This window comes from Hyla sarda, chromosome 1, assembly GCF_029499605.1.
Source record: "Hyla sarda isolate aHylSar1 chromosome 1, aHylSar1.hap1, whole genome shotgun sequence".
Classification (NCBI taxonomy): domain Eukaryota; kingdom Metazoa; phylum Chordata; class Amphibia; order Anura; family Hylidae; genus Hyla; species Hyla sarda.
This window is the reverse complement of record NC_079189.1, coordinates 208,910,866-208,935,885: the sequence shown is the minus strand read 5'-3', so window position 1 is coordinate 208,935,885 and position 25,020 is coordinate 208,910,866. Positions and strand designations below refer to the sequence as shown.

Sequence of the window (25,020 nt, the reverse complement as noted above, 5' to 3'; positions counted from 1 at the left end):
ACATTTTTTTTAGATTATCATATTTCTCTATGCAGCTAAAAAAAAAGGGTATGCTGATGCCTAACAAACTGATGGGGGCCTATGTTCACATCTAGCATTTAAGCTGGAAGTTTTTTCCCAAATTTCCAAGTTTAAGTCTGCTTACAATATATAAACAGATGAATTGGAGCATAATGTGACTTCACATCACAAAACATCTAAATCATTGAATTCAAGAGCTAGTATAACATAGCAGAAAAAGAAAAGGCTAGAGACATAGAAACTGACCTTTATTTCTGATGGGAAGGTTTGTAGCAACATTTGCGGGGGGTTTGTCTGGCTCTTGGGGTGGTACAACCATCGGCAGTGCCTGCATTGGAACACGGGGAGCCTAGAACATTTGTAATGGTAGATTGATATAGTTTTAATTTTTTGTTATCCTTAAGTAAAAACATAAGTTACACCCACAAAACGAGGAAAATTCGAAAATGGTAGATTACCCGATTCAAGTCATGGGAGGGAGGGGTGAACTGTGTAACATCAGGTGGGGGAGCAGATAGAAGGTTATTAGGATAATCCAAAAGGTAGCAAACCACACTAGTGTGACCTCCTTTGGCAGCTTCAATAAGCATTGTGGAACCATCCTAAATAAAGAACAAAATCCATTAGAATTAAAAAGACATAAGAAAAATCCATATATATATATATATATATATATATATATATATATATATATATATATATATATATATATAAATATATTACTACAAATGATCGACAGAAGGAATTTTAAGTCTGTGCCTCACAGTTGCATAGTTAAAGTGACTTCCAGTCTGCACAGCAACCGATTATTTTTTAATAATACATCAATTTTACTCCGGTTCACCTGCACTATTAGGGGTCAAGTTCTGGGGGGAAAAAAGTGGGAACTCAAAGGATGGTCCTGAAGGACTCTAATGGGAATGAAGTTCCTGCTGTGGAAAGATGCAGGAACTCAGTTCTCACGTGTTCCTGCAGGACTTGAGCACTGACTATAACCCAGAGCATTGGGTTTAGAGCAGGTGAACTGACTGTCACTTTTCCTTTAAACTCGCAAGAACGAGCAGAGGTAATATTAAAGAGTATGCAGCGTTTACATAAGTGCCATGGCTCCTATTTGCAGGAGTTCCTACCAATTCAATATCGATGGCTTATTCTGAGGAAATTTTATAAGGTTGGATAAGTCTTTTAATCACTATTGCATGCAGTCTTATCACTACTGACTTAACAAGCAGGATTTGATTCTAGCAGACATTGTTATTCGCTATAGTTTTCCTGTTAGCAGAAAGGTTCACATTTTTACCTTTAACCTGTGCGTTGGATCAGCCCCGTGAGCCAAGAGCAACTCAACTACAGCTAAATGTCCTCCAGCACACGCAAGAGACAGGACAGTATGATCATTGTTCAATGTTGTGCGATTAACGTTTGCACCTAAAACAACAAAAAACAAAACAAAAACAACTTTAAACTTTGAGACCAATTGGCTACATAGATTACTTAAATGGGCACTGTCATTTCAAACAACCTCTCTCATTCACAGTCTATTGATTTCTAACAAATTTGTTATTTATTTACCGAAAATGACTACTGACCCTTGGAAAAACAGCTATAAAAGCATGGCCACTAGGGGTTTCCCTTTTTGTGAGAGAGCACATGTGCTTGAGAGAGAGAGAGTGGTTCAGGGCAGCAGTCCCTTGTGTGAATAGCAGTGTATCTACAATGCTGGAGTGTAATCTCCCCACTTTAGAGCCTCAGTTCAGTGCTTAGTGTAAGCCCTTTATTGTTTCTGCTATTTCATGCATTTCTGCTCACACAGTACCATGAAAACCCAGTGCATCAGTAACCCCTTCTCTCCTGCACACGCCATCTACAGTATATCCTGTGTAAATCATGCTCTCATGTTATGGTATTAAGTTATGTTATGGCACAGCATTAAAGGGGTACTCCGGTGGAAAACTATTTTTAAATCAACTGGCTCCAGAAAATTAAACAGATTTGTAAATAAGTTCTACTTAAAAATCTTAACGCTTTCAGTACTTATCTGCTGTATACTACAAAGGAAGTTTTATTTCTTTCTGGATTTCTTTTCTCTCTGTCCACAGTGCTCTCTGCTGACACCTTTGTCCATGTCAGGAACTGTCCAGAGCGGGATAGTTTTGCTATGGGGATTTGTTCCTACTCTGGACAGTTACTAGCATGGACAGAGGTGTCAGCAGAGAGCACTGTGGTCAGAGTGAAAATAATTCCAGAAAGTAATACAACTTCCTCTGTAGCATACAGCAGCTGATAAGTACTGGAATGATTAAGATTTTTTAATTGAAGTAATTTACAAATCTGTTTAACTTTCTAGCATCAGTTGATTAAAAACATTTTTTTCCACCAGAATACCCCTTTAAAGACAGTTGTGCTATGCAGTAATTGGGTAGGCAACAAAGTAAAAAGTAACTGTAGATACTACTGGCAAACCGCTCGATTCTGATGCTGTTAGAGAATAACAGTTGGGCGCCGTGGAGGAGGCTCTCAACAACAGTAGTCAGAGCATTACATCACTTTGCTACCACTCTTAAGGGTTACTTAACTTACGGATTTTCCTACAACTTATAAATAGTTAATGTATGCAGGACAATATCACAGAAGATAGTCTTGTTTACCATTTGTCTTGAAATGTTTAAGCTTGAAATAAGAAAACTAAAATATTGCTTCTAATACACTGTTTTTGTCTCTGGCGTCCAGTCCGAGAAAAGCAGAGAAGATTGTAAAGCCAAACACATTTATCACCTATCCATTGTTACTCACAGAGGGTCCAACTGCTGAGACCCCTTATTGCTAGGAATGGGAGGACTGTTTACAGAAACAGTTCTGTACGACACAGAAACCTAATCTAAATTGATTCATTCACTCAGCTGATTGTAGACTATGTAACGTACCTTTACTAATGAGAAATTGAACAGTACAGACATGACCAGCTCTTGCCGCTTTCATCAGTGGAGTTCGGCCTCCTTCAGATTCATGCTCCTAAAACAAAAAAAAGTATCTAGATCCTTGAAAAATTCTAACTTATACAGGCCAAGTGAAAATTGTAAGAAACTTACCAAATCTGCACCAGCCTGAAGCAGTACATCAGCCACATCAGTATGCCCATTTTCACAAGCATATGTTAGAGCTGTATCACCTGTAGCAGTTGTCGCATGGACATTTGCACCTAAAAAATAACCAAACAATTTTAGGTTTTCTGGATGTTGTTATAAATGTTATCTACCTCTGAAGGGAATGATGATGTTTTTTTCTTTTCTATATTTTAGAATAATTCTGATATCATGCTGTTTTCATTCTGGCCACTTGGACTAAAACTAAGCCGAGATTTCCAGTTCTGTACAGATCACATTACAGGCAGTATAGTGAGGGGACAGCCGTATAAAGATAAGACTGGTTCCACCACCATTCACAGCAGAGATCAATGACTGAGCAAAGAACGACTTCAAAAAGGTGATAGAATGCCCAGTGGCATCCATAATAGATCAGGTCCTATCTATTATTGTTTAAGGTCCATGGCTCAGTTTCAGGATCTGGGTCTAATCATTGAAAAAAAAAAATATCTAAGAAATGCATTCCCTTTCAACGGAAACCCTACTCCATATTGACACTGTGTAGGTAAAGTTAATAGAAAATAAGAACATACCAGCTGCAAGAAGATATTTGACCAGCTCAAGGTGACCTTCCTGTGCAGCTTCCATCAAAGGCGTGGAACACCCGAGCTCTATATCAGCTCCAGCTTTAATGAGGAAGTCTGCGACCTCTAGGAAACCTCCACAACAGGCCAGAGTTAGAGCAGTTTCTTGAGTCTCTTCAGTCTGAGCATTGATGTTTGCTCCTATAAAACAAATCTATAATTATTTGTTTTTTATTTAATTTACTAACTTTTCTTAGAACCGGGTAAATCTTGTGTAATATTATCTCAATGCCTAGTTCACAGCTTTTTTTTCTGCACTGGAAAAAAACATGTAATGTATACATGTCACATCTAACTTAAAGGCACTTATGCCTGAAACTGCAGCTTGCAGATACTTTACCATTTTGAATGTAGGAAACTATGGTTTGGTTGGGAGAATGTTTTCTTCTGTCTGGAGGACAGCTTAATTTGTATACTCTTTACCCCATGAAAATAAGTCTCCGTATACCACTGCATCTCAGCTTCGCCTTTTCAGATTTTTAATATTTAACTAACAAAACTTTTGGATATTCTCAAACAAGTGAACATAAGGATGTACAAGAAAACTTACCCTGCCCAAGTAATAATGCAACCATTTCTTCATGTCCTTCCCGTGCAGCTTCCATGAGAGGTGTATAGCCTTCATCATTTACCTCCTCTAGATTGGCACCTCGCTCTATGAGTAAAGCTGCCAGCTCTACATGGCCACCACAAGCTGCAAGAGTTAGTGGAGACTCAAACGAATCGGCTGGCATATTCACCTGAGCTCCACTATCTAGCAGCAGTCGAGCCACCTCTACGTGGCCATCCTATAGGTGACAGAAGGAAAGCTTATTAAAGCATGCACTATAAAACAAACAAAAATTGTATGTCTATGGTTTCTAATGGGAATTCCTATAATAAGAAAGGAAAACTGACAGCAAATAATGAAATAAATAAAATGTAAAAAAAAAAAAAAGGTAAAGGGGTAGTCCATTGCTGAAAAACATATCCCCTATCCTAAGGATAGGGGATAAGTTTCAGATCGCGGGGGAGTCCAACCATTGGGGCCCCCCGCGATCTCCTGTACGGGGCCCTGGCTCACTGGCCAGATAGCGGGTGTTGACCACCGCACAAAGCGGTGGCCGACACACCCCTCAAAACATCGCTATGGCAGAGCCGGAGATTGCTGAAGGCAGCGCTCCAGCTCTGCCATAGAGTTCTATTGAGGGGGTGTGTCAGCCACTGCTTCGTGTGGTGGTCAACACGCCCCCTTCCCGCCGGCTGCCGGGGCCCTGTACAGGAGGTTGCGGGGGCCCCAGCGGTCAGACCCCCCGCGATCTGAAACTTATCCCCTGTCCTTAGGATAGAGGGTAAGTTTTCCAGCACTGGATATGTCCTTTAAATGTGAATAAGCCTCATCCCTATTAAAAGTTTGGATCACCCCCACTTTTCCCATTTTTAACCTCTAAAGGATGAAGGGTGTACAGGTAAACCCTGCACCTACCCATGTTCTATGAAGAGCATTCATTAAACCACACAGTCAAAATTGCGTAAATACAAACTACACTTGGTGGTGCAAAACACAAGCCGTCAAAGAGGTCGGTAAGTGGAAAATTCTAAGCATTATGGCAATTAGAAGGCAAGAATGAAATTGCAAAAATGAAAAGTGTCTGCAACCTTAACCTCTTAAAGATCACGTTTTTTTTCCTCCTCACCTTCGAAAAATCATAACACTTTCAATTTTCCACCTACAGACCCATATGAGGGTTTATTTTTTGCACCAACTATTTTACTTTGCAATAATTTTAACACAAAAATCTACAGCAAAATCAGAAAAAAATATATGTGGGGCTAAATTGGAAAAAATAAATAAAAACAGCATTTCTACACAGCGCACTTTTCGGTAAAAAGGACACCTTATCTTTATTATGTAGGTCCATACTATTAAAATGATACCATACTTACATATGTTTGATTTTGTTTTACTTTGTAAAATTACAACTTTATGCACGGAAATTAGTAGGTTTAAAATGTCCTCTTCTGACCCCTATAACTTTTTTATTTTTCCATATACAGGGATGTATGAGGGCTCATTTTGTGCGCCATGATCTGAATTTTTTTTTTATCTGTACAATTTTAGTTTTTATGGGACTTTTTGATCAGTTTTTATACATTTTTTTTACAGTATACAAAGTGACCAAAAATACGCAATTTTGGACTGGTATATTTTTACGTATACGCCATGGACCGTGCAGTTTAATTAATGTTATATTTTTATAGTTCGGACAGTTCCGCACGCGGCGATACCATGTATTTATTTTTAATATGTTTTTTTTTTTATAATTGTTTATTTTCACAATTTTTAAAATTTCCATAACAAAGGGAAACAGTTATACAAAAATCATATCAACAGGAAAAGAACAGTAAAAAATAAGGACAATAAATAAAAAAGGAGAAGGAAGAGTATTGAGGGGAAAGAATATGAGGTATTGAGTAGTAGACCACAGGGGGGCCTCAAAGTTGCTTAATGATGATGTTTCTTCAAATTTTGCCCTACAAATTATTTTTGGTGTTTTAAAAAGGTACAATTGATGGCACAAAAAAAAAAAATAAAAAAATAAATAAAAAAATAGATAATCCCTCATATGGATCTGAAGTACAAAAAAAACTGAAAGCATTATGGTTATTAGAAGGTAAGGAAGGAAAAAAAAAATATATATATATATATATAATATATATATATAAAACATGTGTTAATCGCTGCGTCCTTAAAGGGGTACTCCGGAGGAATTTTTTATTTTTTTTTTCTTAGGTCTTTTTAAGTTAACTTGTGCCATAACGTTAAACAGATTTGTAAATTAGAGAAAAAAAGGTTGTATAATCAGCTCACAATAAATAGTACACACCGATGTCAAACTAGGGCATGCAACTATACCTTAATTGCACAAAAAAAGGAAAAACCAATAGTAAAAAATTGCCCGGACCTTGTAAGGGAGTAAGTAATAGTATAGATATTAGATAAAGAAATTTAAATAAATAATTGTCTGGATCGTGCTTCAATAATAATATAAACAATTGATTAAAATAAGATAAATAGACTATACTTAGTTACTTCTCACAGGGCCCATGTGAGAAGAACATATACAATAAAAACAACCTTTAAGTAATATTGTGCATAAAAATGTGAATAACAAAAATTAAGACAATATTATTGGCATAATGACAATATCACTGGCATAGATTTAGTTTCTAATGTGCAGCTGGTGTTTAACTGCTGGTATGTAGGTACCAACTGCACAATAAGCGAAATATAGCTGAGGGTGCCTGTATAATCGTTTCCCTCTTTAGAATATAATGTATCCTTGTAATAGTTCAACAATCTGCAACAGTTTCAAATGAATGTTACCGATCCTTATAGTGGCAACCTGGGTAAGAGGCGTTGTTACCGCAGTGTCTAGATGGCGCCGGTACACTGGGTCCTCTGTGCAACGTTCCAGGTGGTAATGGTGAAATCCAGCAAGGTCCTGGTAGAAGCGGTGGCGATTGGCGCTGGCAGGCGCCGATGGTCACAGATCGCATAATTATTGAAGCACGATCCAGACATTAATTTAAATTTCTTTATCTAATATCTATACTATTACTTACTCACTTAGAAGGTCCGGGCAATTTTTTACTATAGATTTGTAAATTACTTCTATTAAAAAATCTTAATCCTTCCAGTAATCAGATGCTGTATACTACAGAGGAAATTCTTTTTATCCGTCCACAGTGCTCTCTGCTGACACCTCTGTCCATGTCAGGAACTGTCCAGAGTAGGAGAAATTCCCCATAGCAAACCTATGCTTCTCTGGACAGTTCCTGACACTGACAGAGGTGTCAACAGACAGCACTGTGGACAGAAAAAAAGAAATCCAAAAAGAAAAGAATTTCCTCTGTAGTATACAGCAGCTGCTAAGTACTGGAAGGATTATGATTCTTTAACAGAAGTAATTTACAAATCTGTTTAACTTTCTGGCACCAGTTTATAAAAAAAAAAAAAAAAAAATTATATATATATATATTTTCCACCAGAGTACCCCTTTAAGGGGTAAAGGGAGAAGTTGACATTTTTAGTTATATATAGAGTAAATCTGGTGTTAACAATAAAAAGTCTGCTTACAGCAGTGCACTAACACTGTAATGTTTATATGGTGTTTGGTAACAAGTCATCTCCAGACTGCCATTGGCACAAAATAAACTAAACTGTACATAATAAGCGAGTTCTGTAAATACAAGTAATATGGTACTTGCTCCTGAAGGCAGTTCACACATTGTTGGATATCTTAAAGGGGTATTCCGGCCAAAAACATCTTATCCCCTATCGAAAGGATAGGGGATAAGACTTCTGATCGCGGGGGGCCGCCGCAGGGACCCCCGCGATCTCCCTGCAGCAGCCCGCATTCTATGCGTAGCTGCATCAGTTTCGGAAACCGCCGAGCTTCCGAGACGGGGACGTGATGCCACGCCACGCCCACTCCATTCATGTCTATGGGAGGGGACGTTGCGGACGTTATGCCCCCTCCCATAGAAATGAATGGAGGGGGCGTGGCGTGAAGTCACGTCCCTGTCTCGGAAGCTCGCGGTTTCCGACACTGCAGATGCAGTTACGCATAGAATGCGGGGTGCTGCAGGGAAATCGCGGGGGGTCCCAGCGACGGGCCCCCCCGCAATCAGACATCTTATCCCCTATCCTTTCGATAGGGGATAAGATGTTTTTGCCCGGAATTCCCCCCTTTAAAGGTATAAAAGCTAACTGTAGCTTTACTGGAGCAAAGTGTGGTTGCCAAACTTTAAAATTGCCTTTCTATTTCTTAGCCAAGCTTCATGGAGGCAAGGCCGAGCTACTCAAGTAAAATGCCTGTCTCTTTGCTTGCCCTTACAAGCCAACCACATCTTGAATGCCCTACAGAGCTTGGCTTACAGAGCAAGGAGGTATGTTATAAATGAGAAGCTCAACTTGATACTTGGCTGAATAATAAAATCAGAAACTATAGTTTGCTATTACACCCTTACAGCTATCCAACAGTGTCTAGAGCTCTTAGCAGCAAATACAGCTTACAGATTCTGTTTAAATATGCTATTTTTTTTCTTTTCTGAAATACCATTTGCATAATAAGGTAAATATTATACCATGCAAGCTTCCATTAAGGCAGTGTGCATTTCATCTGTTTTATGTTCTTGGTCAGCCCCAGCCTCCAACAAAAAACGCACCATTTCTAAATGTCCTACAAGGAAGAAGACACAAAGCTAAAACACATGACAAACTTCAAGGTATTAAAAAATAAAAATAAAAAAATAAAAATATATCAATGTGCAAGTTACAATACCTGCATGTTGTCTTGATTGCATAAAATTACATAGGCCAATTATATACTGTAACAGATTTTTACATATTGCAATTCTTACCTTTATAGCAAGCCAAAGTAAGTGCACTCTCTTTAAATTCATTGGAATGAGTATTAATTCCAGCTCCATTCTCCAGAAGGACTCTGGCCACTTCCACATGCCCAGCACTCCCTGCCTCCATAAGGGGAGTGTGACCATTTTCATTGTGGTCCTCAATGCTAGCACCTGATTCCAGCAGCACCTTTACAACATCTACATAGCCGCCAGCACATGCATAGGTAAGTGCTGTGTTTCCTATGTAAGAACATGTAGATTGGAGCATTGGGAAATCAATTATTGTAAACATGTAAATTCCCATATATGAATTTCACCATTAAAAAAAGAGAAAATGACGACAACTGGTTCACTCCCACTAAACCCAATCCTCATCCGGATCAGTGCCGCCATTCCAGAGATATACAATGCATTAGCCTCTTCTACTAATATGCTAATCTCCGGCTTTGTGTAATGAAGACAGGAGCCAGCACCTCCAGCATCCCTGCCTTCATTCCCTCTCCATTGGATTAAGTGCGAGTGAACCAGCTGACAATTTCTCTTTAAATGTTGATTTAAAAAAGTTACCTGTGGATGACTGGGAGTTCACATCAGCATCATGAGCTAGGAGCAGCTTCACAATTTCAACATGTCCCCCATTAGCAGCAGCCATTAAAGGCGTAATATCTCCTTTTATACCCCTATCTTCCACATTAGCATGCATAGCCAAAAGAACCTATAGAAGAGAAGAGGATTTGAAAATAAATAAAGCAGTGCAGGACCTTTGCAAATTAGTATTCAACCACTTTGGTTTTTCAGCTTCAACAATAAGACTATGTTCAGATTATGTTTTCACAGTATGTTCAGAGTTAACATGGCAACCAGCCAAAAAGGTTTACCAATACATATCACAATGTAGTATCACAATGCAAGTTTAGTGGACTTACTATAGACCCTGACTGACTGATCAGCAGACCCCCTTCTGTCTCTAAACTTCTATATTTAGCATGTAATCTGGTTTTAGTCTCTCAAAATGGAGTTCTTAAAGAGTTTGAGATTACGTAGGAAGAGCCAGCTAAAGTGGAGAAAGGCATTTTCACCCAACAAGATTCTAATAATTACATAATTTGCTTGCTTTTTGCATTAAGTAAACTTGTAAGAGAGGTGTATAAATGGATATATATATACTGATTGCGTATTTTCTCAAATCTGGGCTTATATAGTCAGTTTATTACTAAATAGTTATAAATAAATTTATTTATGTGTGTTGGTGGTAAATAGTCAAAGAAAGGAAAGGATGTGATATATATATATATACCGTATTTATCGGCGTATAACACGCACTTTTTAGGCTAAAATTTTTTGCCTAAAGTCTGTGTGCGTGTTATACGCCGATACACCCCCAGGAAAGGCAGGGGGAGAGAGGCCGTCGCTGCCCGCTTCTCTCCCCCTGCCTTTCCTGGGGTCTAGAGCGCTGCTGTCGGCCCTTCTCACCCCCTGGTTATCGGCGCCGCTGCCCGTTCTGTCCCCCTGACTATCGGTGCCGGCGCCGATAGCCAGGGGGAGAGAAGGGGCAGCGGCACCCATTGCCGGCGCCGCTGCCCCCCCCCATCCCCGGTGGCATAATTACCTGAGTCGGGTCCGTGCTGCTGCAGGCCTCCGGCTTGCGTCCCCGGCATCGTTGCTATGCGCTGAACGGACCGGCGCTGAAGTCAGTGCGCCGCGCCGTGCATAGCAATGACGCTGGGGACGCACGACGGAGGCCTGCAGCAGCGCGGACCCGACTCAGGTAATTATGCCACCGGGGATGGGGGGAGGCAACGGGGCAGCGGCGTCGGCAATGGGTGCTGCTGCCCCTTCTCTCCCCCTGGCTGTCGGCGCCGCTTCTCTCCCCCTGGCTATCGGCGCCGGCACCAATAGTCAGGGGGACAGAACGGGCAGCGGCGCCGATAACCAGGGGGTGAGAAGGGCCGACAGCAGCGCTCTAGACCCCAGGAAAGGCAGGGGGAGAGAAGCGGGCAGCGACGGCCTCTCTCCCCCTGCCTTTCCTGGGGGTGTATCGGGGTATACACGCGCACACACGCACCCTCATTTTACCATGGATATTTGGGTAAAAAACTTTTTTTACCCAAATATCCTTGGTAAAATGAGGGTGCGTGTTATAGGCCGGTGCGTGGTATACCCCGATAAATACGGTATATCCAGGTATATAACCTGACTATATGTGTAAGTAGAGAATGTGTATAGATAATGTGTAGGTAATACAAAAGTGATTGGGTGATGTGAGTGGATAGTGTGTGAGTGTATTATCTACACATTGTCTATACACATTCTCTACTTACACATATATCTCAGGTTATATATCTGGATATATATAAATCTCACATCCTTTCCTTTCTTTCACCATTTACCACCAACACATATAAATACATTTATTTATAACTATTTAGTAATAAACTAACTATATAAGCACAGATTTGAGAAAATACGCAATCAGTATATATATCCATATATACACCTCTCTTACATGTAAATAAGGTTGTATGGGATACACAACCTTGGCGTGAGTACTCATCTGGCAGATAATTCCATACAATCACATTTTCGGTTGCAGCTACCTCCCTACATTTTTTCATTAAGTAAACTTGGTTGTCAGATGTTTAATTTAAAACGATCACTAAACTTAAACCCGTCTGCAAAAGTACGTATAAATATGTCCATTTTTGTGGTGCCTTTTTAAACCGACGCCGCAGTTGTGTGGGCGGTGATCGGCGGCTGGAGCAGGCGGTCACATATCACTGGGCATCCACCGCAACTGTCAGGAGTGGAGCTGCTCTCCGACCCCGACAGTTAACCCCTTCAGTGTTGCAGTCAGTGTGACCACAGCCTAGATTGCGGTGACAGAGGGAGGAACCTCCAAACAGTCTCTAGTTACCTGGCTATGGAAGCCGATCAGGCTGTGCCCGAGGCAGAGTCTGAGCTGCTATGCGTGTCAGTGTAGCACTGTCAGGCATAATACACTGCCTTACAGATCGGTACTGCAATGTATTTATGTGTGTTAAGTACCCAAGTGGGACGGTAAAAAAAAAAAAGTTCAATAATACAGTAAATAAAAGAGCACAAAATTTAAAAATAAATACACAATCTCCATTTCCTCCTCAAAAAAATTTACACACATTTGTTGTCACTGGGACCTCAAAATGGTACCAATGAAAACAATTTGTCTACCAAAAAATTTTTGGAACCCAAAGGCCTCTGCATCTTGATAAGATATTTACAAAATATCCTAAATAAAAAGGAAGACACAAAATCCACACATTGCTCCATCATGTCTGAGGCCAGTGTGTGAATCATGTAGCGCACAAGGGCCACATATGGGATATTTCTAAATATGTCCGAATTAGGGGAAAATAAATATTGAGTTGCATTTTTTGATTTCTCTAACAGCACCCGCTGTGCAACAAAAAATTTTGCAAAATGTCAAACCAAAGGAAAAAAAGAAAGACGGACTTCTGCTCTGGAGAGGGCTGGTGCATAAGAACAAAGACTTTAACAGCCGCAGACCCAAAAACCCCTATCCCAGGGGACGACATGAGCACCCAGAAGGCAACAATAGCCGTACTGGCATAATGCGGATAACCTGAAAGCCTTCCGACTCGGGAGGACATGGACCCCGAAGGAAGAAAGGAGCGGCACCTGGAAGAGTAAGGGAAAACAGGTGTCCGCGAAAACTCTCCAGGCGACAAACTTCCATGTAAAATCATGAAGTGAAGGAGTGCAGAACAGAAAGGCCGCCCCGACTAAAGGGATCGCGGAGGAGTCTTGGCCGGATCACTACACATGCCCCAGACCTGAACCATCACCAAGGTCCAAGGAACCGGAAGGGCCGCCTGAAAAGAATGTACGCCATAGCATCCTAGGACACAGAGTCCAAGCCAAGGAGACCGACAAGTCATAGATCCCAGAGGTACGAGCCGACGTGAGCACTTCAAAAGAAACATCCCGCCAGAATGGGAGCGGAGGGGGAAACAAAAGAGAACCCAGCTGGAACTGTCAGGGTCTGGGCACCGGAAGGAGTACTCCAGAAGACTTCGGTGTCAGTGCAGTACAACTGACACAGACAAAAAGGAAAGGAAGAACACACCCTTCCAGGGAGATTGTACAAACTCTTTCAACAGAGGAGAGAGCTAAAGTTGCGTGAGCAGCAGTAGACCCATGGCAAGAACCCAGATCCCCATATCCCCTGGAAAGGGGATATGCAAATCGCGTCAGGTGCAGTAGGAGCAGGGAATTGCTGCCCCACTGCCCCGGGACAAGTACAGGGTGGACTAAGCCCCCCAGCAGCAACCATTGTTGTCTGGAGGAGTCACCTTGTGTCCCAAGAGGGATCGGAATCCAGTACACTGGAGCTGGGCAAAAATACAAGACGTGTTGAGAGCCATTCTAGACAGTGACAAGTAGGTGCCTGAGCCACCCCTGACAGAAACCCTGGAAAAAACACCAGGAGGTATAGGGAGGGGCTGAACTGACTGTCGCCCTAGCAGATCCCATGTCAGAACCGACGTACTCAACCACCACAGAACTGCGGAAACAAAACCACCGGAAGCCCCGAGGCTCATCCCAACGGGGAAGGGGTTAACTGTCAGCCGCTGCACTTATACACTGTTTCCCCCATGGTATCACGGTAATACCGTGATACCGCCATAACTTGAAAAAATACAGTGATATACATATTAGGTCATACCGCCCAGCACTAATGGGTACCTTCATGATATCAGTGGGGTACCAAGATTGCAGACACGAAAGAATCCGCAGACATCCAAGGGACCAGCAGGAAGGGAGGCATGCCTCTAGCAGACCAACAGTGCAACCTAAGAAAGGAGATCAGAGTGATGCTGCTGTTGCTGAGAAAGTCCCTGGGACCTGCAGAAAAAAATCCTACACCCCATCTCCTAATGGTGCCAGACACCAAGGCTGCAGACGCAGACGAAGAATGAATGTGGAGCAGGAAAAATACAGACACAGTGTGACTTACAGGTAGAAAAGGTCCCAAGAACCCACAGATACACTCTGTGGAATTGCACCTGGAAAGAGACACGGGACTGCAGCTGCAGCAACAGCAGACACAGGGGAGGTGACCAGGTGGATAAGAACACCATGCAGACACAGTCTGGCTATGTGGCAAAGGGACCGTGGCCACGCCGGGTCCTGCATACGGATACACACAGTGAAGTGAGATACCAGCCTGTAGAGAAGAAGGCATGCAGAGAGGGACCTGGTCAAGTAGGTAACCATGTAAACCGGTATGTGGTGTGTTGGATAAGGACCATGGGGCAACATGGGGTGACTCACTCGAAACTACACCATGGCAGTGGGTAACCTGAACTACCGTCCACGGGGTGAAAGTTTATGGCAGTTGACCCGACGTAGTAGTAAGCCATGCGGAAAACAGTCTTGCCGGCAGGTATAGGATTTGTGAGCACCCAGGGTCACTCCATTCAACCTCCCACAGAAAGCGGGGTACTAGAGTACGGCCCATCCAACGGGTGACCTGGTGGTGTAGGAAACAACAGATGAAGGATTGTACAACTGGTATCAATCCCGTATAGCTGTAGGGACCCTACATCAGATCCCTCACCCGGCAGTGAGGTACGGGAAACCTGGCCATGTCTGTGGCAGCCCAGAGGTCAGAAACCTATGGTGGGGGAAACAGTGTAGACAGTCTGGCTGAAGAAGAACACCTCCAGGTCCTGGCTAAAACGGAACAAGTAGACAGGCGATAACTGTGCCCCTTTGTCATAGGTGGGAGGGTGGGTAGGCCAAGAAACCCCACCCCCTAGGGGATAGAGGGAGGCAGAGGAGCCCTGGAATGCATCTCGTACATCCCGTAAAGCAGTGGTCTCCAACCTGTGGAAATCCAGATGTTGCAAAACTTCAACTCCCAGCATGCCCGGACAGCCGTTGGCTGTCCGGGCATGCTGGGAGTTGTAGTTTTGCAACATCTGGAGGTCCGCAGGTTGGAGACCACTGCCGTAGAGTGTCCGTGGGACATGCTGGGTCAGTTATACCTATACCGCGCACAGCAGTGGGGTACAGGAACTCCAACCGCAAATACATCAGCCGTGCGACGTGTGACAGAAGAAAACATGCAGACAACTGTCTAGCTTACTGGTATGGATCCATAGTGGACAGCGAGTCATGCCGTTGGGCACCACGCACCAGCCGCAGATACAACAGCTGTGAGACGTACGACAGACAGCGTAGTAAACCATGCAGACCGCTGTCTGGCTTACTGGTATGGCTCCATAGTAGACAACGGGACACTCAGTCGGACACCTCACCCAGTAAGTGAGGTACCGGAACTCCAGCCGCAGATGCAGTATCTTTGATGTATGACAGGCGGTGTAGGCAACCATGTGGACCACTGTCTGGCTTACTGGTATGGGTCCATAGTAGACAACGGGACACTCAATCAGACGCCTCACACAGTAGTGAGGTACAAGACTCCAGCCACAGATAGGTCAACCTTGTGATGTGTAACAGGCGGCAGAGGAAACCATGCAGATCACTGTCTGGCTGACTGGAGTCCATAGTAGACAACGGAGCATTTCTTCGGACACCTCACACCAGCCACCAGCAGTGGGGTACCGGAGTGCCAGCCACGGACACAGCAGCCGTGAGATGAGTGACAGGCAAGACCACTGATTGGCATAGGGATATCAGGTCCAAACTATGCTCACGCAGGAATATTCCCCTGGATAAGAAGATCCTGAGCACTAGATGCGGTAGCCTGTGGAGAAGGGAATCAGAGTACGAAATGCCAAGTCACCACACGATGGGTGGCCGGCAGGCATGACAGATGAAGAACCTCAAAAGGGACCTGGGTGTCTGCCAGGAACGCAAAGAGCTTGGTATGGCCCTCAGTGGTAGCGGAGAACAGACTGCCTGAATATATCTCCGTTCGTTCCCAAGAGACCGTGAAATACTTTTAAATAATTCTTACTTTTTGTATGAAAATTTGTATGCATAAAATGGTCCACTTCTGACTCCTATAACTTAAATTTTTTGGAATATACGGATGTATGAGGACTCCTTTTTTGTGCTGTGATCTTTGGTTTTATCAGGACCATATTTATTTTGATGGCGCCTTTTGATTGCATTTAATTCATTTTTTTTGCATATGAAGTGACCAAAAATAGGCATTTCTGAATTTGCCTTTTTTTTTACATTTGCGCCTTTAACCATGTGGTTTGATTAACATTATATTTTAATAGTTCGGACATTTAAGCACGCAGCGATACCACATGTTTATGGTTTTTTTTCTTTACTTTTTTTGGAGATGGCGGCGGGGGCCAGAATGTGCGGGGACCGATGGGACCGGTGGTCGCGGCAGGCAGCGGCGGCAAAGGCAGCAGTGAAGATCAATAGTAAGTGATCTGTAATGCTGCATTCTAGGAGTTGATAAATACAACTCCCAGCATGCCCAGACAGCATTTTGCCTTTTGAGTATGTTGGGAGTTATAGTTTTGCAACATCTGGAGGGCCACAGTTTGGAGACCACTATGCAGTGGTCTCCAAACTGTGCCCTTCAAGATGTTGCAAAACTAGACAGTCCAGGCATGCTGGGAGTTGTAGTTCTGCAACATCTGGAGGACTACAGTTTGGACACCACTACACAGTGGTCTTAAAACTGTTCTCCTCCAGTTGTTGCTGTCACTGACTGTCCAGGCATGCTGGGAGTTTTGCAACAGCTGGAGGCACCCTGTTTGGGAAACACTGCCGCAGGCTAATTTTGGTATCGGAGACCAGTGTAATTCTTGCATCCGGGTCCGTCTCTATGCAAATCCCTAATTCAGGCCTCAAATGTGCATGGCACCCTCTCAATTCGTAGCCCTGTTGTATTTCAAGGCAACAGTTTAGGGCCACATTTGGGGTATTTCCGTACTTGGGAGAAATTGCCTAACAAATTTTGGGGATCTTTTTCCCCTTTTACCCCTTATGAAATAGTAAACTTGGGGTTTACTCCAGCATGTTATTGTAAAAAATAAAATAAAAAGAAAATTGCATTTTTTACACTAACAAGCTGGTGTTGCCCCATACTATAGCTAAATCTATATAGTGAGCCTTAACACCCCACAGCAGTTTAAAGAATTTTTGTTTAAGTTGGATATGAAAATGAAAAATGTTTATTTTTTCACTAAATTGCTGGCGTTATCCCAAATGTTTCATTTTCACAAGGGGTAAAAGGAAAAAAAAAAAGCCCCCCAAAATTTGTAACACCATTTCTTCTGAGTATATAAACATGTGTGGACATAATGTGCTCTGCGGGCGCACTACAGGGGAGAGAATGTGTCTGGAATCGAAGGCCATGTGTGTTTACAAAGCACCCATGGACCCATGCCAGAACAGTGGACACCCAACATGTGACCCCATTTTAAAAACTACACCCCTCAAGGAATTAAACAAGGGTGCAGTGAGCATTCACACCCCACAGGTGTCTGACAGATTTTTTGAACAGTGGTACATAAAAAAGAAAAATGTTATGTTTCATTTGCACAGCCCACTGTTCCAAAGATCTGTCAAACGCCATTGGGTGTCAATGCTCACTTCACCCCTTATTACATTCTGTGAGTGGTGTAGTTTCCGAAATCGGGTCAAGTGTGTGTGTGTGTGTGTGTGTGTGTGCGCTACCATGCTTGTTCTAGTAGCATGGGAGCTTTGTAAACACACATGGCCCCCAACTTCCATTCCAAACAAATTCTCTCTTCAAAAGCCCAATGGCGCTCCTTCTCTTCTGAGCATTGTAGTTCACCTGCAGAGCACATATGGGGTATTTCCATACTCAGAAGAAATGGGGTTAAAAATTTTAGGAAATCTAATTTTTTATTTTTACGTCCAACTTTAGTGGAAATATGTCAAATACCTGTGGGGTGTAAAGGCTCACTGTGCCCCTTGTTACATTCCTTGAGGATTGTTTCCCAAATAGTAGGCCATGTATTTTTATTTATTTTTTTGCTGCTCTGGCACCATAGGTGCTTCCTAAATTAGACATGCTCCCCCAAAAACCATTTCAGCAAAATTTGCTTTCAAAAAGCCAAATGTGGCTCCTTCTCTTCTGAGCATTATAGTGCTCTCACAGAGCACTTTACGCCCACATATGGGGAATTTCCATATTCAGAAGAGATGGGGTTAACACTTTTGGGGGGCATTTACTCCTATTACCTCTTGTAAAAATGGTAAATTTGGGGAAATATAGCATTTTAGTGAAAACATTTTGTTTTCAATTACACATCAGACTTTACAGAAAAGTCGTCAAACACCTGTGGGGTGTTAAGGCTCTCTGTAAACCTTGAGGAGTGTAGTTTTTAAAATAGTATGCCATGTGTTTGTTTTTTTTGCTGTTCTGGCACCATAGGGGCTTCCTAAATGTGACATACCCCCCAAAAACCATTTCAGCACAGTTCACTCTCCAAAATCCCATTGTCATTCCTTCACTTGTGAGCCCTCTAGTGCACCCACTGAGCACTTTACGTTCACATGAGGCATTTTCCTTACTCTTAAGAAATTGGGTTACACATTTTGGGGGGGGGGGGGGGGGGCTTGTTCTCCTTTTACCCCTTGTAAAAAAAAAATTGAGATTTTTAATTTTCTCCTTCACTTTGCTGCTATTCCTGTGAAACACCTAAAGGGTTAACACATTTTCTGAATGTCATTTTGTATACTTTGAGGGGTGCAGTTTTTATAATGGGGTAATAGAAATACACCCTCAAATTCACTTCAAAACTGAACTGGCCCCTCAAAAATTCAGATTTTGACAATTTTGTGAAAAATTGGAAAATTGCTGCTGAACTTTGAAGCCTTCTGAGGTCTTCCAAAAAGTAAAAACATGTCAACTTTATGATGAAAATATAAAGTAGACATATTGTATATGTGAATCAATACATCATTTGGAATGTCCATTTTCCTTACAAGCAGAGAGCTTCAAAGTTAGAAAAATGCAAAATGTTCAAACTTATCTTGAATTTTTGGAATTTTTCCCAAAGAAATTATACAAGTATCAACGAAAATTTACCACTACGTTAAAGTAGAATACGTCACGAAAAACAATGAATCAAAATCATAAGTAAAAGCATCCCAGAGTTATTAATGCTTAAATTGACAGTGGTCAGATGTGCAAAAAATGCTCTGGTCCTTAACCTGCTAAGGACCAAGGGCGTATCGATCAGCAGGCACCCCATGCAAATGCCCAGGGGGGTCATCAGACCCCCCCCCATGTCAGTGATCGCCGCAAATCCCAAGTGAATTCACGCTTGCGATTTGCGCCGATCCCAGGTCATACGAGTCTATGGTGACCCGGAAAATAAGGGGGATCTTGGTTGTCCAAGACACCTACAATCCCCTTTAAAGATAGGAGTGAGGTGCCACCCCTCTCCTATCCCTGCTATTGGTCATATAGATGTGACGACCAATAGCAGAACGGGAGCGGGTTAACGTTCGGTTTACCTGTTCTGCCCACTCACAATAGGCGGGGCAGAACGGGGAAACCGAAGGGGACCGGCGACGATGTCCACTTACCCTGCGGGCGAGGCTGTGGGCGACGATCGGTGTCTGAGATCGGCGGGCAGCGATGTCGTGCGGCTGGATCCTATGGAAGCCAGTGAGTTGCCTAGCAACATCTGGAGGGCTACAGTTTGAGACCACTATACAAATTTTTCGCCACAGCGCAAACTCCTAGCGGTAAACTCACTGTAAACCACTCACTGCAAATTTTTCGCCACAGCGCAAACTCCTAGCGGTAAACTCACTGTAAACCGCTGCCAGTGCGACTATACCCTGAAACACCACACTAACACATAATAGAGGGTAAAACACAACATATACACCCCCTGTACGGCAGTGTTTCCAAAACTGAGCCTCCAGCTGTTGCAAAACAAGTGACTGTCCAGGCATGCTGGGAGTTTAGCAACAGCTGGAGGCACCCTGTTTGGGAATCCCTGTCGTAGAATACCCTTATGTCCAACCCTATGCAATCCCTAATTTAGTCCTCAAATGCGAATGGCGCGCTCTCACTTCGGAGCCCTGTTGTATTTCAAGGAAACAGTTTAGGGCCACATATGGGGGTATTTCCTTACTCAGGAGAAAAAGCCTCCAAAAATATGTTGTGTAATTTCTCCCTTTACCCTTATGAAAAGGACACCAGCCTGTTTGTGTAAAAAAATGTACACTAACATGCTGGTGTTTACTTTTTATATTCACAAGAACTAAAAGGAGAAAAAAAAGACCACCATAATTTGTAACGCAATTGAACGTAAAATGCTCTGCGGGCACACAAGGCTCAGGAGTGAGAGCGCACCATGTACATTTGAGGCCTAAATTCATGATTTGTATAGGCGTGGCTGATTTTACAGCGGTTCTGACATAAACGCAAAAAAATAAATACCCACATGTGACCCCATTTTGGAAACTACACCCCTCACGGAACGTAACAAGGGGTATGGTGAGCCTTAACACCCCATAGGTGTTTGACGAATTTTCATTAAAGTTGGATGGGAAAATAAAATAAAAAAAAACATTTTCACAAGGGAGAATAGGAAAAAAGCCCCCCAAAATTTGTAGCCCCATTTCTTCTAAGAACATACCCCATGTGTGGATGTAAAGTGCTCTGCGGGCGAACTACAATGCTCAGAAGAGAAGGAGCGCCATTGGGATTTTGAAGAGAAAATTTGTCCGGAATTGAAGGTCACGTGTGTTTACAAAGCCCCCATAGTGCCAGAACAATGGACTCCTCCCCACATGTGACCCCATTTTGGAAACTACACCCCTCAGGTAATGTAATAAGGGGTACAGTGAGCATTTACGCCCCACAGGTGTCTGACAGATTTTTGGAACAGTGGTCCGTGAAAATGAAAAATGTAATTTTTCATTTGCGCAGCCCACTGTTCCAAAGATCTGTCAAACGCCAGTGGGGTGTAAATACTCGATGCACCCCTTATTAAATTCTGTGAGGGGTGTAGTTTCCAAAATGGGGTCACATGTGGGGGGGGTCCACTGTTCTGGCACCACGGAGTACTTTGCAAACGCACGTGGCCCCTGACTTCCATTCCAAACAAATTCCCTTTCCAAAAGCTCAATGGCGCTCCTCCTCTTCTAAGCATTGTAGTGCGCCGGCAGAGCACTTGACGTCCACACATGGGGTATTTCCATACTCAGAAGAAAATGGGTTACAAATTTTGGGGGTAATTTTCTCCTATAACCCCTTGTAAAAATGAAAAATTTAGGGAAAAACCAGTGAAAAAAATTTTCTTCATTTACAAATCCAACTTTAACAAAAAGTCGTGAAATACTTGTGAGGTGTTAAGGCAAAATGAGACATGCCCCCCAAAAACAATTTCAGCAAAATTTACTTTCCAAAAGCCAAATGTGACTCCTCTTCTGAGCATTGTAGTTCGCCCACAGAGCATTTTACGTCCTAGCATGGGGTATTTCCATACTCAGAAGAGATGGGGTTACAAATTTTGGGGGGCATTTTCTCCCATTACCCTTTATAAAAATGGTAAATTTGGGGGAAAAGCTGCACTTTAGTGAAAATTTTTTTTTTCTTAATTTACACATCCGACTAACGAAAAGTCAAACACCTGTGGGGTGTTATGGCTCACTGGACCCCTTGTTACGTGCCTTGAGGGGTGTAGTTTCCTAAATGGAATACATACATACATAAAAAGAGGAGGGGGGGGGGAACATATGCATACTAACCTGTGCAAGTTCATAATATCCAGCAGAACAGGCAAGGCAGAGGAGTGATTCCCCTTCCTCTGTGTGCTCATTAACACTGCGACCTTCTATAAGCAACTTCCGCACAGCATTTACATCTCCTTCAGAGCACGCTTCAGCTAAACTGCGGCTGTCAAAGCAACATCATTGTTGGATGAATAGAAAAAATTACTAAACCTTCAACCACAACAAACAACTGATCTTATGTTACATGCAATCTGAAAAATTGGCTGCTTTCTCTACTAGGAGTTATTTTACTAAGAACAACCTTCAACATGTGTCCCCTTTTCCCCCAGGATAATATAAATAAAAGAATGATCAGAGCCCCACTGGCTCTACAGTTTGGAGACTGCTGCCCTAAGGGCGGCACTTTGACGACTGTCCATGAAGGTAGTAGTATGACTGCCTCTGCTAAGTGGCTATTCAGCCCCTAAAAACTATGAAAGCATTGGAGTTACCAGAGTTCAGCGCTCTGGTATCTCCAGCGTCTCCATTGACAAAGAATGGCACACGCGTCAAACCATAGCTCCATTTAACAGGGAGAGTTGGGTCCTTATTCTCCAGATCGCATGAGATAGGTAAAAAAAAAAAAAAAGGGAAACAAAAAAAAAAAAACTGAGTTTGAAAAACTGCCATGGCTGAACCTATGTACAGAACACATCAGTGCCTTATTTTTCCACTGAAGATTTAGTACATATCGCAGTTTCTGGCATAAACTATATAAAACATGTAGAATTTCCACCCTATCTAAAATCACAGCATTTCAAAAGGTTTCTACAAGAACTATGGACATTAATAACAAATGTCTAAATAATTCACAAAATACACTTACTTGTCCGTCTGCCCTGCATTTGAGGTGCTCTCAGCTCTCATTCTTGTAAGTGCAGCAGCAGCTTCATCCAACGCACAGCTGACCGAGGACGTCAATCTGCGAAGCACCTCAGGATCTGCGAACGCTTTACCATCAGCAGTGGATAATTTACCAATTCCTTGTTAGCACAAGTCGCCAAGCCAGTTAGTAGGTAAATGTAAGAAACCAAACAAAAATAGGGCAAAGGCCTACTGTTAGTTCAGTCATGCAAAACAGCTAAGCTCCAAGCTGACTGGCTGCTAAGTACATTAATTTATAAACATGCTGTAGAAATGCCTGCTTGGCACACACTGGCAACCCAAATACAGCTCATGAACAGAAACGTCTGTCATTTATCAGCCAGCAAAAAAAAAAAAAAAAAAAAAAAAAAATATGTAAATGTTCTTTAAGCTAAATGGTTCTAATCTGAAGGGCATTTTCACAGGTTAGCACCACTGTAGGTATAAAATAAATCACAGAATGCTGAGGAACTTTGAGAATACATTGCATTACTTCTCTTGTACTGAATCATCTGTACAACCCACATTCACAAGATTGCGGGTTGTCTTTGGAAAGAAGTGACAAGCCTGGGTGTGCCTAAAAGGATGTATTCACATGGTGTGGTGAAATTGCTTTTTATTGCTGCAACTTTCTCAATAGTGCAATGTGATTGTATCATGATAATATACCCTAATACTTTAACAGTTCTTTCCCTACATGAGATCCTGCAGGGTGAAATATACTTTACAGAAGATGCCGGGAGACGGACGGAGGCAGGTGAGTGGACTTCCGTCCGCCATTACAGATGATCAGATCGTCGCGGGCGATCCGATCATCTATTTTAACATGCGCATTGCCACAGATGCCGTGATCTGTACTGGTCACGGCCTCTGAGGGGTTAATAGCGGACATTCGCGCGATCGCGGATGTCTGCCATTACCAGCGGGTCCCCGGCTGCTGATAGCAGCTGGAACCTGCCATGTATGACAAGAGCACTGCTCCGATGCGAACGGTCATACACAGGACATAAATGTACGTCCTGGTGCGCGAAGTACCACCAAACCAGTTCATTTACGTTCGTGGTCTTTAAGGGGTTAATGATGTAAATTGGGGGAAACTTTTTTTAAATCTGCACGCACACACACGTGTACATACAGTGGAGGAGATTTATCAAAACCTGCGCAGAGAAACAGTGGAACCAACTAGTGATCTAGACCTAGACTAACCAGTGATTTATGGATATGTGGTAAATATGGCAGTAATAAAGTGTATAGCTGTTTATTTTGCAGGAAAAAAAATGGCAGAGTCAAAGCAAAAGTGTATTTTTACCTCACAGACTCTTCTCTAAAATCACACCAATAATTAGCAGTGCCAAGTGCACAAATATTCTGCAGCAATATCTGCACAACCTGCCACAGATTTACCACTGTATATTTATCACTTGAAAATCTGAAGCTTTTCATTTCAGTGTGGCCACAACCTAAAGCAGCATTTCTTCAAATCTTGGCATTTTACTTGCAACCAAAAATCTTAATGCTTTAATACTTATGGCAATGCTCAACATTTCTGGCATTAAAACTACTTACACTTGTAGCGCATCAGTGTAAGAAAAAGGCTTGGCTTGCTTGGCTAAGTGTACACAGTCTTACCATTTTACATTCTGGTATGAGCTAAGAGCTAGTCAAAAGAAGTAGTAAAGCACACAAAACACATGGATGGCTGATAAAGCTAGTAGGTACTTCCATAGACATTAACACTGGAGACCATCACAAACCTAAAATAGCCTTTGAAAGATGAAACTAGTAAGCTATGTGTGAACTTACTGAAGACTGAAGGAAACTAGCAACAGCTGCATTAGGCAACATAAAGTACTAACTAAAGGCAAAAAGAAAATTAATATTTAGGTTTATATAAAAGGCAACAAATAAAACTAGATCTGGCTTAAAAATCTGTGTTATGATTCAATATTAAATTTATGTTAGATTAAGTATCTCTTAATCAGAATAATAAAAATAAATAAAAAATGTTGCCATGTCTAGATATTGCTGTCACATACTTGTTATGGCACCCCTGTTTATTTTTTCCTTTCAGAGCTCGTATCAGTGCTGGTTGACACCTACCCCTAGTAGTTTAGTCCCATTAATCTGTTCCTCCCTCTAATGGGAATCTGCTGCACTGCGCACAAGGATAAGTTTCCGGAAAAATCTGCAGCGAAAATCCCAATTCTGGTGTCTGCAGAAAGACTAGACATATCTATTTTTTCTGCGGATTT

General features: G+C 42.4%; 1 protein-coding gene across 10 annotated transcripts in view; it reads right to left on the bottom strand.

Annotated features, from left to right (window-relative positions):
* The window catches only part of ANKRD17 (ankyrin repeat domain 17), a 142,279-nt gene that overhangs the window by 53,004 nt on the left and 64,255 nt on the right, over positions 1-25,020 (bottom strand). For 9 of the 10 annotated variants that reach the window (XM_056567863.1, XM_056567858.1, XM_056567876.1 and 6 more), the window contains 12 exons: positions 22,731-22,887; positions 21,881-22,028; positions 9,716-9,863; positions 9,155-9,388; positions 8,879-8,973; positions 4,299-4,536; positions 3,698-3,889; positions 3,111-3,220; positions 2,946-3,033; positions 1,322-1,449; positions 480-623; positions 268-370 (listed from right to left, as the gene is read on the bottom strand). In XM_056567863.1, coding sequence (XP_056423838.1) covers positions 268-370; positions 480-623; positions 1,322-1,449; positions 2,946-3,033; positions 3,111-3,220; positions 3,698-3,889; positions 4,299-4,536; positions 8,879-8,973; positions 9,155-9,388; positions 9,716-9,863; positions 21,881-22,028; positions 22,731-22,887 — 1,785 coding nt within the window. The remainder of the gene's footprint in view (positions 1-267; positions 371-479; positions 624-1,321; positions 1,450-2,945; positions 3,034-3,110; positions 3,221-3,697; positions 3,890-4,298; positions 4,537-8,878; positions 8,974-9,154; positions 9,389-9,715; positions 9,864-21,880; positions 22,029-22,730; positions 22,888-25,020) is intronic. The other variant, XM_056567887.1, reaches the window with a different exon arrangement.